The 16878-nt window shown below is 36.0% G+C and overlaps 1 protein-coding gene across 1 annotated transcript; it reads right to left on the minus strand.

Moving 5' to 3' along the window:
* Positions 1–1523: 1523 nt before the first annotated feature.
* LOC135717303 (uncharacterized) lies at positions 1524–15990 on the minus strand. The gene is made up of 9 exons (XM_065239304.1): positions 15768–15990; positions 11858–12357; positions 11614–11793; positions 8670–8807; positions 5817–5951; positions 5080–5217; positions 3748–3811; positions 2594–2730; positions 1524–1550 (listed from the first exon to the last, which is right to left on the minus strand). Exons 1-9 carry the CDS (start codon positions 15988–15990, stop codon positions 1524–1526), a joined length of 1542 nt encoding a protein of 513 aa, XP_065095376.1.
* Between the last annotated feature and the right edge of the window lie 888 nt (positions 15991–16878).

Below are 16878 nucleotides of genomic sequence, written 5' to 3' on the forward strand. Positions count from 1 at the left end.
GTGTGAAGTGTTTACAAGACCAAGTTTTTAAATCTAATGCTTTATAAAATCGACGCATAAACGAGACGTTTTATTATTACCTGATTTTTCAATTTGATCTTCTAAATGACCTGAATTTTCCCTATTACACTAGCATAGCCCCACTCTTACCTAAGGGGCTACCCCCTATGACCTTCTTCTTATACCTCCACATGCCAAATTTGGTTCCATTTGCTTGATTAGTTCTCGAGCTATGCAGACATTTCAGTTTCATTTGTATGGGAGCCCCCCTTACAGAGGGCGGGTCTCAAACCATCATAAGAACCATTCCCAGCCCCAAAAACCCCTGTATACAAATTTTCACGCCGATCGGTTCAGTAGTTTCCGAGTCTATAAGGGTCAGACAGACAGACAGACTGAAATTCATTTTTATATATATATAGATTTCTATTGAATATCTGATAGCTAAATCAGAGTTGATAATAGAAGAGTTACGCAGAGTGAAGCTTGCAACACTGATGTAGATCAATGGGCATTTTTATTATTTTGTCAACCTTTGTTTTTGTTTACACCTCGGATGACTTCACCTGGGTTGTGAAATTTTCTCTAGTTTCGATAACAATACTTCCCACGCAACAGAGTCAGCTTGTCTATATGCTCGATTGGTAGACGGTTTGACAGTTCGATAGGTAGATTTTGGTTTCAGTCTGCGCAACTCTTCTATAATCAACTCTGAGCTAGACGAGTTTATTTATAATAAGAGAGAGAAGGATTAGTATTTTCCAGTTAATTCCACTACTTTATTTGCTTATCCTTGACAGATACGCGTATTTCGTCTACAATGTGCAGATTTCTTCAGTGTCTTGTACTAATACTCGACAGAAGAAAAACATCGCATTTACCGAATATATATTAACACAGGTACATTTTCACTTAGAAACTAGGTAAACTTAAATTTAATTTTCTATAGGAGTAGGTACTCCGCTGCTTACTCGTTGTACCTGTGTTAATATATATTCGGTAAATGCGATGTTTTTCTTCAGTCGAGTATTAGTACAAGACACTGAAGAAGTCTGCACATTGTAGACGAAATACGCGTATTTATCAAGGATAAACAAATAAAGTAGTTGAATTTAATGGAAAATACTAATCCTTCTCTCTCTCATTATACAATACAGGTATTCCACTAAGACGCCCACATTCATCAGGATTCGAGTTTATTTGCCAACCGTCTTGCGGCGTGCATTCGCCATTTTCTCATTAAGTTTTCTAGATACCCGGGACGGGATCTTGCGTTTTGGCTCCAGGTCTCCCTCTATATCGACCCGCTGAACCAATTTCTCAAGTATAAATGCTACTTTGGACGGCGTTGCCGGTTTCTTTGTTCCACTTTTTGGATGCAAATTACACATCTTCCCCTTCACGGATCGCTCCTGTAGTTGCTCTCTGTTCCACAAGTGATCTGCCAAAGCGGAAATGAATCGGCCGTCCCCTTCCGATCCTGCGGGGCTTTCGATGTGTGTTCTCAAGACAATTTCTGGGGTTTACCACTCTTCTACACTATTCACGAACTGCAAATATATAATAAACAACATTACAAATAAGTTGTGCATGCAAAAATTAAGCAAATGAAATAAATTAAAATAAATTTGGTTTGAGCGGTTGGGAAAGACATTTCCCACCCCTTTAATACTCGAGGGGGCGACACATAAACTCAATTCTAGATGCTCAAAAAATCTAACACTAGCGAATAAATCTTCGAAAAATCTTCTACTTGCAGCGCACATCATCTTTTTGCAGGAAATCTTCAAAATCGTGATAAATCTTCTTTCTATCTACACTATCTATCTGCGTACGCGCAGCTAGCCACAGTAAAACACAATATTTCCTGCATCGTAGATAGAGTCGTCCCCCTCGTTAATACTGAACAATATTTTGAAGTATAGTCTACCCACACTTTGTCCGCACTTCACCATAATAAGTGAAATTTATTATAAACCTTTTCATCTTATACCTTTGTAAGGTTGGATAAAGTTATAAGGTGGGATTAAAGATGAATATGTCGAAGACAAAGTATTTGTTAGCTGAAGGAAACAAGCGCGATAAGGCTCGCAAAGACAGAAATGTGACAATCAACGGAGATGAGTTCAAGGTGGTGGATGATTTTGTGTACCTCGGATCATTGGAGACGTCTGGTAACAATTGCGAGCTTGAGCATTGATGACCATACATTTCAGTAGTTGCTACTCCGTGATTGACCAGATTCAGCGAAATTTGCACAAATGAATGAATGAACGGGGCTTGTGACTAGCAATCCATTCTCAGTGTACAAAATCCGGAGAATTCTTATTTTTGAGGTCAATAACGGCGCCGGCCACGTCCTTACGGTCATCGGGGAGGGAAAGGATTGTTATTTGAACAACCGTTGTTACTAGAGACCGAGTATACCTCTGCATCTCCACGGTTATCACGGGAAAGACGTTTTTGTTAGTGGGAAGGGTAAATTAGATATGGATTCACATTGGGAAGTGATGCGTTCTTTTAAAGCCTGCTAAACAAATAACATGACCCTACTTATTATCTAATGTCGATTTAATTCCTAGCATCAACTTACCGGTGCTTTCTCCTTGTTCTGAGCCATTAATTTTACTTTTTCCATCTGCAGATTCAAATTTAGTTCGGTTAGTACATGGATTCTGGTTTCAGCATTCTCCAATCGTTTTTTTACTTTTTGGCAGTTCTTGCAATTATCTGTTGGCGAATAAACAAACAAACCATTAGTTCGGATTCCCTGTATATAATTTAGGGGAAATGGCTCTAATGTTGGCATATGGATCTAAGATTGGGCCCATCGCTAAAAATCTGCTATTTATAAATTTTATTTAGATAAAACCGTCATTGGGACGGTACTGATGGATATTTTTGGTCGCTATTGAAAATTTAGTCGATTATTGAATTTATGTAAGGGCCCAAATTAGGGGTATTTAGGACGACATTACATCCATTTGCCCTATAGTAGATAAAAATCCATAAGAAACATACGTCAAAATGGAACACAAAAAAAAAACATAATTGCTACAAACACCAGTAAAGCTTTAAAAATGCAAAAAAATACCTCAAATCTCCAAAACAGCTATTCAACGCATAGAGAGCTTTAAAATCGTCAAAAAATCTAAAAAAAACAGCCTCAAAGATGACTAAATGGCCTAGAAAGTTGAATAAATGACCTTTACACAAACACGGTGTTATTAATTTTCAAGAGCAACCAAAACTTCATACCAAAAATTACTTTTCTCTAGTGCAAATATTCAAAAAATGTTAGACTAGCTCAAAATGTCAAAAATGTTATAAGATTTCTGAATCAGAAAATAACTTATCGTTGATATTCCATCGTTCATACCATCCCGACAGAGTGCTCACTTTACCCCAACGGTTTAATTTCGGTTACAAACCGAACATTTTTTAATCTTCTTTCTTAATATTCAAAAGTTTACATTTTATATTCAATTTGTATTCATGTGTGTGTGTGTCTACAATCTGCCCACTGGCCAACAGTGCTTTTATGGAAGAAAATTATTTGCACCTAGTTTTATACATAAATGCAAACAGTTTTAGCCCAATTTGTATTCATGATGTAAATAGGGCTTGAAACTATCCATTATGTTTAACATCATTCGAATTTTGTGTGATTGATGATGATTTTCTTAAGTTGGCGAAACTACCCCACTTTTCCCTATTGAGCAGTAAAAAAACATTTTCAGAAATTACCTCTTTCTAGCGATCCTGTTTCTGGTACGAATTCTTCATGGGTGTTCGAAGCACGAAAACGAATCTACAACGAAAATAAAAAATATATTTGAATTATACTTATTTGTAAATTGATCAATTTACAAATAAGTATAATTCGAAGAATATATTCGATACACGGCATATGGGACTATTGTCGACATGGGGTGAAAAAAGTCCATGTAGGCTATTTTCCTTTGCATGCGGTACATCATGTATCAAAGCTCATGGAGATAATATCACAAAAACAATAACTTCGCTGCGTGCTGAAATCAATGACTTAAATAAAGTAATTCTTATAGGAAAAAGCCTAAAAAATCAATTGGATTGTGTTTCATCTTGGGCAGAATAGTGCAAGTTGAGATTTAGGTGGATTTTGTTGCAAAATCCTTTATTTAAAAATAAAACACTTTCTATTTCTTTAATCGTTATGATGAAACTAAACCATTCCTATGAGTTTCTTAGAATTTATCCAAGAATAACTTTATTTAATAATATAATCTCTTTGGAAACATGAATTTCTATTTTTAGGATTTGAAAATTGGGAGAAAACAGGTCAATTTATTGGATTCCTTTGATGCTTTACTATTAAAAACCAAATGAGGTTTATTTTAATCATCACGATACAATGTTTTGAGTTCTTCAACATTTGTGGTTTTAACCGAAAATCGCCTAAAACCCCAACATACACTATTCTGCACAGGTGTAAAATCGATTTATGAAAGTTTTTCTCTCGCTTTTTCCTATATAAGTCATTTGTTCAGGCGTGCAGCAATTATTTAATTATAATAAGTTGTTTTTCCGATTTTATAACCAGTGGCTCGATTGGCCAAAATTAAGCGCTCAAATATTTGTTTATCTCCGAACAGACCAACTCCCACCCAGACTGACGATATAGGTTCAGATATTACCGAAGCCGTCAGTTCACGCATAAAAACAAATTTCATATTCATGAACGGCAATAGTTCACGGTCCGCAGGTAGGAGGAAATGTACACCATGAACGGATCACGAATATGGGAATCAAGCATGTTTACAATGCATTAAGGTTCAATTTACTTTGATGCTTTTTGGAAAATTTCAAAAGCAGTTTTTTTCCGATGCATTATTTCAGATTGCAAAAAGCTCGCACTATTCGATTCCTTTTGATATTTTACACAAAATGACGCGAGCTTTTTGCAATCTAAAATAATGCGTCGAAAAAAACTGCTTTTGAGTTTTAAAAAAATGCATCAAAGTAAATTGAACCTTAAACATTGAGTTGGTCGTAATTCTGTGTTAAGAATTTGTATAAACTACTGGATGATACTTTTACCTGTGGAGATTCTACACCCACGGTGAAGGCCAGCGGTGATGGTGTCCGGCTTTGACATCCTGTAGCGATGTGTTCGTTTTGAAGTTCTTGTGGACGGCCATTGTTGACTTTATCGACAATCCCGGAAACGCTCGGAAGCTAGAAACGATAAAAGTTAAGTAAAAATGTATATTAGGAAAATGTAAAATGCAATCGAACATTAATTTACTGTATTCCTCCACAGAACGCGGTAGGGACAAAGTTACACCCACCGCTTTAATTCGGTTGTTTTGTAATTAGTGCTAAGTGATTAGTATGCACCCTAGACATCAAAAATAATATCTATTGTTATGAGAAAACAGCCGAATTAAGGCAGTGGGTTTAACTTTGTTCCTACCACGTTCTTCGGAGGAATACAATATGCAATATTAATTAAACGAACAAATTGTGAGAATCTTGATATACGGCTCGGCTTATAGGGTAAATGACGGTTATGGCTATAGCTTTATATCTTCAGGGGTTCAATCTGTATAAACTAGGGTAATGGAACCTATTATCAGCTTAAGCTCCTATTGTGTAGCCTAATGCTTAAACTCTAGATTGAAGTAACTTCTGCCTGATTTGTCAGCTTAAATGGAACAGAATAAATTGTATATCATTATTATCAGTGAAAAGTTGCCCTGAGTTTTAGCGTTAGGCCCAAAATAGGACCATAGGCCGAGAATAGGTTACGTTACCCTACTCGACGATAATTTTACCTGTAGTGATTCTTCTGCCACGGTGATGTACCGCGATGATGGTTTCCGGTTATGGCGGCCTGTATCAGTGTGTTCGTTTTGAAGTTGTGACCGGTCATTGTTGACTTTACCGACAATCCCGGAAACGCTTGGAAGCTAGAAATGAGTAAAAATTTGAATTAAGAAAATAGAAAATATAATCGGGCATTAATACAGTAATCCCTCGAAGAACGCGACAGGAACAAAGTTACACATACCGATTTTAGTCAGTTGTTTTGTATTTCATTCTTGGATTTCTTTGATAAAGAATGGAATATTTTCTTCTTGTATTTTTTTATTTCATTTTCATTTTCATTTTGCAGCGTTTGGTGGGGCAATATAAGATTGGTTATTACGGCGCTTTAGGCTCTCGAAACCCGGCGATGGCGGTTTATTCTGTTGTGGGAGAGCTTGGGTTCAAACCCATGATTTTCTGCTCGGTAAGCAAAAACAATTCCTCCAGGGCCATCGAGCATCTCAAAGCCACGGCAAAATATGATTAGGTTCCCTAATAAAAAATAACCATAAACGAACGACAACCCAAATCATTGAACTATTCCACAAATGGTTTGGATGATACCCAGAACACGTCGTTAAGCAAATTAACCATACAATTTTTATTAGGGTATCCACTTGGTATGCAATGAACAACAAAGATACGCTCCCAGTCCCACGATTACTGAAGAGAATAATAAGATTCTTGATTCTATTAAAAGAAATTAATATTTACAACATTTTAGTTAGTAGGCACAAAAGCTCGATAATGGTCATTAAATAATATACCCGCCCCACCGAAAACCTACTGCAATAAAACCTATTATTATTTTTTTTAGTTCAGCTATGTAAAGTTATGCATACTATCTTATAACTTCCAAATTTGATTTAAACTTTTGAGGTTTTTAAACTTTGTTCTCGATAATTTCAAACAGTATTTATTCTAAATTAAACAAAGTTCCCTCCTATGCAATTTATGCTTATCGGCACAAATAATAATGCAGGGTATATTCTGATCTAATCAAACCCAACTCAAGCTAATACCTGTGAGAAGCTACAATATCCCCCTACCAGATACTGATAATTGCATAACAATCTGAACACAAAATCAAAAAGTTCCTGATCAGCCTCATGCAATCATTACTTATTAAATTTTATTTCTTCCCTATTTTTCACTTGTTAGCAAACATCGAAGATCTGATTAATATTTGTATTGGTTGAAATAACAACTTCCACTATTGCTTATAACTACAAATAAACTAAATGGGGAGATTTATTCTTTATAGTTAAGGCATAATTGCCAACCTATGCGGACCACCCGCAACCTATTCTTCCTACGAGATCAGCCTAAAAGTAATATGTATTTCTCTCTCGATTTCTCTCTGTCTCTTTATTATGCTTCCTTTCTACATTGATCCGCAAAATTTATCTTGTCTTCGTCCGTCTTAAGTAACACTTTTCTGTGATAAAATGCTTCATTCCGAGATTAGTCTCCTATTTAAAGTATATTTTATATAGGGTCAATAGTTATATCACGGCCACCTGACTCCATCCCAACGGACCCTGTCATGGTAAATGGTATTCCCAAATACCACAACCGAACACATAACAGGACGCAGAGCCATAACAGAAGTATTCACCCTTTTCGAAAATGAAGCAATGCATAAATTATTTATGATACCAACTGCAATATAGGTATTTTCGGTTATGCATTAATTGCTAATTATTTAATGAAAAACAATGAAAGTACGCCACGCAATTGAAAAATGCACTTTTTAGATGTTTAACCTAATTTTTTTTTACATTTTTAACCTTGACGTTGCGTTTTTAACGTTGAATTTAAGCGTGAATTGCGGCAAAACCCGCTGGCATCACACCTGCCTTATATAAACGTAGGTAATACAACGTGGCTAATAAATGAATGAAAAGAATGTGTGATACCATCACTTTAGGCCACTGTCTTGGTTTCCCATGCAATCTTACAGCATGAGATTAATGGCCCAAACGTAATGTGGACGGAAGCGGAACGGAAACGGAAAGTTTGACAGTTGTCACAAATGACATCCAGAAACCCAACCGATGTCGATTTGTTTCTAACTAGTTTTCAATCCGACAAGTAGGCTTACTCAGATCGGACTTTCCCGCTGCCGTTCCGCTTCCGCTGTCATTGCGCTTGGACCTTAAGCCTTTCCACCTTCGACAAGGTGCTTAAAGGCCGGCGCACAATAGATACGTTTTCAGGTTTTTTTTAACAGTTAGCTCATGCATTATCTGTCAAAAAAACCCGAAAACTTATGCATTGTGCGCCGGCCTTAAGAATGGCCTACGGGAGGGTATTTTCTTCTTTTATTTTTTTATTGCGAAGAAAATATTATTTCCTTCGTTGAATATTTTAATAGAATGGAATTTTGTTTTCTTTCAATACTTTGAAAGGAAGAAGATATTTGAATATGGAAGGTAATATTTCCTCCTTTAAATAATAAAAAAAAAAATAAGGAAAAGAATGCTTCATTCTTTGAACATTTTAATATAGAAGGAAATATTCAATACTTTGGTAAAGATGGAAATATTTCATTTTAAGAATATTTTAATAAAGAATTGAGTATTTCCCTTCTTTGTATTCAGTGAAACAGTGTACAGTGAAAATGCATTCTGCGAAATGTCACTCCGGGAAATATGATACCACCTTTGTAATTAGTGCCCACCCTAGATTAACCACATTCAAAAATCATATCGGTTGTTTAAAAAACAACCGAATTAAAGCAGTATTATGGTATTATCATTATCATCCGTGAAAAGTTGCTTTAATCCTGAGTTTTAGTGACTCGACGATAATTTTACCTGCGGAGATTCTTCAGCCAAGGTGATGGACCGCGATGATGGCGTCCGGCTTTGGCGGCCTGTAGCAGACTGTTCGTTTTGAAGTTCTTGTGGCCAGCCATTGTTGACTTCACCGACAATCCCGGAAACACGTGGAAGCTAGAAATGATCCGAATTGATAATTACAAATCAAAATCATAATAAACATGTCTAGCACACAGTGTAAATTAAAGTGCGGCGCACAATGAATACCTTTGCGTTCCGTTGACGATATTTATAGCGAATTCGTTTATTATCGGGGTTAACACCAGTTCCAACCCAGTGCGAAACCGAACCTTTTGTCAGTGTGAACCTCAACCTGAGCTAGGTTTTAAAAACAAACGAGCAAACTGACGTTTGTCAGAAAACAAGCAGACCCAATCTTGGTACCCGATCCAGGTTGGAACTGAATAATAAACGAATTCGTTATTAGTTTGACAACCCGCATAAGCGCGAACCATAAATTGACCTTACCTAAAATGGTTAAAATTGTTTATAATCCCTGCTAAACTTCAACTGAAATGGTTATGGAACTTTACATGAACGTTTAATGATAAAGTTTTAACCTTAAGTATTATAGTTTTTTGGAAGTGGACCTTACAAATAATGGGTTGTTAAGAACCATTACCATTCAAAATTCTTCTTTTCTCCATACATTTTCGGAAAGAAAACTATACTAAAACCTTTTAACTTATGATTTGAGAACATTAATGGTAATGGTTATGGTAACCAGTAAGGTCCATGAATGGTTTTGTAACATCGATAAACTTTATGTGGAATATATCGCGAATTGGTTACCTGTAAATTACTGATTACCAATTCACGATATATTTCACGTAAAGTTGAGCGATAATACAAAACCATTAATGGACCTTACTGACTACCATAACCATAACCATTAATGTTCTCAAACCATAAGTAAAAACGTTCTAATATAGTTCTCTTTCCGAAAATGTAAGGAGAAAACAAGAATTTGGAATGGTAATAGTTCACGCAGAGAAATGGTTTTTAAGTTCAAATGGATATATTTTTGACTCAGGGCCTAATATATTTTTGATATTGTTTCAAATATATTATTCGGTTAATTCAAAGAAAAATATTTTTGAATCAACAAACCGGTTGTAGAGTCAATAATCTGTTTGTTGATTCTAAAAACCATTTTGTTGATTCAAAAACATGTTTTGTTGAAATAGTTATACAATATGTTTGAATCAATAACAAAATACATTAGGCCCTGAAACAAAAATCCATTTTTCTGCGTGTTCTTAACAACCCATTATTTGTAAGGTCCGCTTCCAAAAAACCATAATACATAAGGTTAAAACTTTATCACACAAACGTTCATGTAAAGTTCCATAACCATTTCAGTTGAAGTTTAGCAGGGATTATAAACAATTTATAACCATTATCGGTAAGGTCATGTGATGGTTCGCGTTTATGCGGGAGATAACCCATGTGTTAACTCAAGAGCAAATTTTCATTATGTCGTAAGTAACATTCGTACCGATCCGAGGAAAATAAAGTTTTGTTTTGATGACCGAAAAGTTATTCCTATTTCCAAGTAAACACATATAATCTCATAGTGATAGCAATGTTAAACATATTTAGCCGGGTTTTAATCATACAAATGCAAATCGCTAGCTTTCATGCTAAGAAATACTGGTTTTTGAGTCAAAAGTTATTATACGTCGTTTGGTGGCCCCTATTGTTACTTAAGTCAATGTTTATTTACCAGGATATTCGAGAGAATTATCAATTACGTCTCCTTACTTGCAGCCCATTTATCATTTTAGGACCACCGAAATCATCTTAGCAACAAACAGTTCGATTTATTCACTTTAATAATGAGAAAGCGAAACGACGAAAGTACACTTTTCACGGGTTTCTCAGTGCTGTTACTCAAGGTTCAATTTACTTTGATGCTTTTTCGAAAAATTCAAGAGCAGTTTTTTTCGACGCATTAGTCCAGATTGCAAAATGCTCGCACTATTCGATTCCTTTTGCTATTCTACACAGAATGACGCGAGCTTTTAGCAATCTGAAAGAATGCGTCGAAAAAAACTGCTTTTGAATTTTTCGAAAATGCATCAAAGTAAATTGAACCTTGGCAAACGGCATCTCCACAGAAATCGGGTGACTTAAGTAACATTGAAAACTATTTTGATCGGAATGTGATTACGTCAAAAAGCAATTTGACTGTTAAATAAATTTAAAAATGGGATGTGATCCTATATTCGGACAGTATATAGTGTAATAGCAGGAGCATCGATTGACACTGATAGCTCGACTTTGTTTACCTTTGTTACATTCGACGTAATGAAAATTTGCTCTTGAACTGTAAAATACACGCAAACGCAAACGCTATACCTTCTCTCCCTTAGGGATGCCCCCTTCTGGGGTATCCGGAGACGAACCAGCTCAGGTCTGAAAGTCTCCTTAATAAAGATATAACAACAAAAAAACGCAAACGCAACTTGTACCCATTATGCGCCGCACTTATGTATGCATTGTGTGCTAGACATGTTTATTATTATATTGATTTGTAATTACGGTAATAAAACGGTAAATTATAGATGATAAAAAAAAAATATATACCCTGCTGAAAACAATATCATTTAATGCCTAATTAACTTTACTTCTAATTCCATAAAACTTTGTATAATTTTTCGCAGGGGTTCAACCAAGTTGGGGTCTTATAGCCTATTCAGTAAAGTCGTATGTCCCACAGTTATTAATTGAGAGCTTTCTATATTATTGTGTGGTAGTACAATGATAGTGAACAAGTCGAGAAAATTTCCTAGGCAGAACTGGAAATCGTTCCCACCGCCTCCGGTTTAATAATACCATGCATTTACTGACTGGGCTATACGAGTAGTATACACAATATAAATTAAGAAGATTCAAACAATTTCAAAATAAACATTACCTTCCGTGGACCATAGTTAAGTTGCCGTGATACGTTCACTCGGTGTTCTGGAGTACACGGTACAGTGTTTAATGATGAATCTGAAGATGAAGTCACAGAACTTAATACCGAATCCGAAGGTGACGGTGTTGACGACTGAAGGCAAGCTGTAATCGGTTTAAGCGATGATGTTCTGCCAATCTAGTATATAGTGATAAACATTAAGATCATATGAAAATTTGAACAATTATAAAATAAATACTACCTGCGGTGAAATGTGGCTTTGTCTCGTCGATGCGTGCACCCAGTTTTTATTTGAACTGGACAACTGGACAAGTTCTTCGTGTGGCATTGGGGAAATCGCCCTAGATCTGTTTGATTGAAGCGAGAATGAATCCGAAGGTGAAAAGTGAATTGAACTGGACAACTGCTGAGCTTTCTTGCCAACTGCCCGGTCTTCAAACGATTTTGAAGGGATTGAGCACGTTTTTTTTGATTGCATTGATGGTGTTAGGCTCAAGTGAAGCGGATCCTTCAAGTTCTCTGACAAATTGGTGCTTGTTGAAGATGGGTTGATAGATACAAATGCAGTCAGATAGTCTTCATTTAGATGTTTCGCCGTTTTATGAAGTAGTGAGTTATTATCTCTTTTTGGTCTCTTAGTTGGCAATTGACTGATAACATCGTCAGAATCAGTTTGGATTTTTCGTGGTTTAACTGCAATCCGTTTTTGTTGTATCGCATCTGTAGCTTGAGCCAAGTTTTCTGAAAATTGTAAATTGTGTATTAGGTTTTGCACCGTCGGGGTTAACCTCAATCTGATGACAGTTTAGTGGTACTGTTTAAGTGGACTTAGTCGATTTTTTCTTGGATGGATTTTCTCGATAATTTTTCAGACTGCAGTGAGACGTAAACCAAATATCTGCAATGGTCACGGGCAACATCCTTGCAACGCGCTGTTCCTCGACAATTTTCAAGTTAAAATTCGGAAATTTTAGAAATTTTTTTAAGAAAAAACGACTAAGTGCTTGTAAACAGTACCACTGAACTGTCAAAAAGGTTCAGCCTATTAAAACTGAGTTCATTCTTGACGTCACGCTGCAGAACCTAATTAGGTTTTGCACCGTCGGGGTTAACCTCAATCTAATGACAGTTCAGTGGTACTGTTTACGTGGACTTAGTCAAATTTTTCTTGGATGGATTTTCTCGATAATTTTTCAGACTAGAGTGAGATGTAAATCACACTTCTGCAATGTCCACGAGCAACATCCTTTCAACGCGCTGTTCCTCGACAATTTTCATGTTAAAATTCGGAAATTTTAAAATATTTTTTTTTCGAAAAAACGACTAAGTGCTTGTAAACAGTACCACTGAACTGTCAAAAAGGTTCAGCCGATTAACACTGAGTTCATTCGTGACGTCACGCTGCAGTACCTAATTAGGTTCTACAGTGTGACGTCACAAATGAACTCAGTGTTAATCGGCTGACAGTTCAGTGGTACTGTTTACAAGCACTTAGTCGTTTTTTTCGAAAAACAATATTCTAAAATTTCCGAATTTCAACTTGAAAATTGTCAAGGAACAGCGCGTTGAAAGGATGTTGGTCGTGGACATTGCGGAAGTGTGGTTTACATCTCACAGCAGTCTGAAAAATTGTCGAGACAATCCACCCAAGAAAAGATCGACTAAGTCCACGTAAACAGTACCACTGAACTGTCATCAGATTGAGGTTAACCCCGACGGTGCAAAACCTAATTAGCAAGCAACTTGTCCATGCCACCCTAATAAAATTTGCATGGTTATTTTGCTTAACGACGTGTTCAGGGTATCATCCAAACCATTAGTGGAATAGTTCTAACATTAGGGTTATCGATCCGGTATGGACGAGTGCAACGATGGATTTGAGTTCACTCACTCGAGAAAAAATTAGGTACTGCAGCGTGACGTCACGAATGAACTCAGTGTTAATCGGCTGAACCTTTTTGACAGTTCAGTGGTACTGTTTACAAGCACTTAGTTTTTTTTTTCGAAGAAAAAAAAAATCTAATATTTCCGAATTTTAACTTGAAAATTGTCGAGGAACAGCGCATTGCAAGTATGTTGCTCGTGAACATTGCAGAAATGTGGTTTACATCTCACTGCAGTCTGAAAAATTATCGAGAAAATCCACTCAAGAAAAAATCGGCTAAGTCCACGTAAACAGTACCACTAAACTGTCATCATATTGAGGTTAACCCCGACGGTGCAAAACCTAATGAAGCAGACAAGACCAGTGGCGCGTGCGTCAAAAATTTATGTCATGTAGAATTTTGCTGATTTCTGGATAATTACAGCATTTATTTGATGTTTACTGCATGGAATTATAAATTAAGAACGAATACTAACCACTCATAAGCTTAGATGTTAAAATTATGCGTAAATAAGGGAGTTAATAATTTACTGTGACACGAAAGCTTGCAGCTAAAATGGAATTTCAATAAACTGTTTGAAAAATAATGCGCTACGACATTTTTCCTATTCTCTATCTCCGCCGTTTGTTTGTATTGTAGAAATACACGACCGCCCGTGCGCTGGCGGTTTTTTTTTTGCTCTGGACGATGGTTTTGCAAAAAAAAATGTACTGTTGCCACCTCTGGCCCAAACTCTTACTGAACCGGCAGGTAATTATTTAAAAAAAAACATTTATTGGTCAAGAATCCCAAAAAACTGTCTACGTAGTTAATGAACAGCCCCTTAAATCTTTATAATAAAATGTATTTATAACATTGACCATACTGCAGTTTTTTTCATTTGAAGTGAATCACTGATTCTTGGTGATGTCCGCCGCGGAAATTGAAAATGAAATGACGGTTCTAGAGAAAATAAATGTGGATAAGCTTGGATCTTAAACAGCGCAATGTTCATAGTGGAAAGTTTAAAATCCTATCAGTATCGAATTGAAGCATCCACCTGTAGGTCCAAAATTACATAAATTCTCACAAAATGTACTGAAAAGGCTTACCTTGAATTGTATTGTAATTGTATTCATTGTATAGCAGCAAATAACTACATATTGATTACTACACATTTAAGCTCACATTTGAGTTCGTGCAATAAAATTGATTGAGACTCAGCTAAAAGGGACCTTAACGAAAGGACCTTCACATCGATTCAACTGGGTGACAACATGAAAAAGATCTTTCGAGGCACTTTCGTCGACTAACGGAATTATTAATTGTTTATCTACAATTTCAGGGTGGCAACTCAAAAGCCCAAATGAAATTCTCTTACTTTTCCAGGAATCTACAAATAAATTCCATGTTTAAATTTTATGCTGGTTTTCGGTTGAACTCTTCCCAAAAACACATAATAAAATTACATAAAAAGTTAAAAGATGCCTATGTAAAATGTATGGAGAAAACAAGAATTTGGAATGGTAATGGTTCTTAACAACCCATTATTTGTAAGGTCCAGTTCCAAAAAACCATAATACATAAGGTTGAAACTTTATCATTAAACGTTCATGTAAAGTTCCATAACCATTTCAGTTAAAGTTTAGCAAGGATTATAAACAATTTTTAACCATTTTAGGTAAGGTCAATTTATGGTTCGCGTTTATGCGGGTATGCAACACTAACCGGCTCATAAATGGTACCGTGAATCAAAAGACTCAGTTGACGCCAGCGGTGCACCAAAATCTGGGTCATTCTTCATTGTGCATTACCCGATCTGCACCCAGGTGATCACGGTATTCCGACAAATCGCAATCGATCAGATCCTAAATCTGCTGCGAATCAAAAAGAAAATTCATGTGAAATACTAGCTTCTAGCAAGGGTTGCAAGATAAAATACATACAAAACCCTGCTGACGAATTGTACCTTGTTTTCTCCGCCCATCCCTCTCTCTGAGTATTTCTAATACTTAATATGTGTACACATAAAAACCATGTGTGACCAAACATACTATTGAGTTGACTCATAAATTTCATGTGTACTTCCGAGTGAATTCTGTTTATGTGTGGCCACATGAAAATCATGTGGAATTTCGCATGGAAATTCGTCAATAAAAATGTGTAGAACTTTATCAGTGTAGCTTTTATTTCGGGAATTTCTAAAGAAACAGGCAATATCTATGATAATTAAATATGTAAATTAAATTATTTACATAACCAGATGTACTTGCTACCAAAACATACCTGCAATGTTAACAACATAAACTATGTGCAAACAATTACACTTATCACGATCACCCTCCTTGTATGTTTTCAACATGGCCGGATTCTCCGGAGCCTTTTTCGTCATATCCGTGTTAAAAAATGTCGGATATTTTTTATTTATTTTCACGTTTTCACAGTATATCCAACTCATCGGCACTACTTTTTTCGACCCATCTTTAAACTGGATCACACAGTACTTCATGTTCACAAAACGACAGATTATACACGGATTAAACAAAATTCAATTACGCCACGCTAGACGCTAACTTTTAACTGCGGCAAGGCAAGAGCAGTATGAGGCAAAGTAACTGTTGTTTTCTTTTTTGCGGTTCAGCTGATAAACGCAAATAACGCGAGTCATTGACAGGTCAACATCAGTTGTTTGTAACAAAACGTTCATCTGATATCTACACTCTGAACAATTTTAGTATATAATGAAGCAACAGCAATGTATAGAGCTTTGCTTTAAAACTGAGAACAACATAACCATATTCATGCAGGGTGGCCAGATGGTTTTCTTCATTTGCCTTGGAATTAATATTGTCGTTTAATTGAAAACCTACACAGTAAAAAAAAGTTGTTGAATATTACATCCAAACAGCTGCACAGAGGTCATTCCACTGGTGGTGTAATATTACGTTGTACGATGCACATCGATTTTGCGAACAAAATTACATCTATTGATGTAATATTGTATCTGCTTTTTGTTATTACATCATTATTTCATACATCAGCTTGAATTACGTTGATCAATATTACATATTTTTTTTTGCTGTGTAGTTGAAAATCCCACACGTGACAACCGATTTCACTCTCGTTTTGTATACGCGATGCGCATTACACAAAAAAAAAATGTAATATCAATCAACGTAATTCAAGCTGATGTATGAAATAATGATGTAATAGCAAAAAGCAGATACAATATAACATCAATGGATGTAATTTTGTTCGCAAAATCGATGTACATCGTACAATGTGATATTACACAACCGATGGATTGACCTGGTTGCAGCAGTTTCGATGTAATATTCAACAACTTTTTTTGCTGTGTTTATTTGCAATGGATAATGTCACAAAAATCTGCAAAGCA

Source organism: Ochlerotatus camptorhynchus, unplaced genomic scaffold, assembly GCF_037179485.1.
Source record: "Ochlerotatus camptorhynchus isolate MF236.1 unplaced genomic scaffold, CSIRO-AGI_Acam_v1.1 ptg000006l, whole genome shotgun sequence".
Classification (NCBI taxonomy): Eukaryota; Metazoa; Arthropoda; class Insecta; order Diptera; family Culicidae; genus Ochlerotatus; species Ochlerotatus camptorhynchus.

Bases quoted from the DNA above. Each gene is read 5' to 3' on its own strand.
- LOC135717303 (XM_065239304.1), bottom strand. From the start codon at position 15,990: ATGAAGTACTGTGTGATCCAGTTTAAAGATGGGTCGAAAAAAGTAGTG. The intron at 5,952-8,669 runs GTAAAATTATCG...ACTCATTTCTAG, and splicing joins TGGCTGAAGAATCTCCGCAG to CTTCCAAGCGTTTCCGGGAT. The intron at 1,551-2,593 runs GTAAGTTGATGC...ATATATTTGCAG, and splicing joins AGAACAAGGAGAAAGCACCG to TTCGTGAATAGTGTAGAAGA.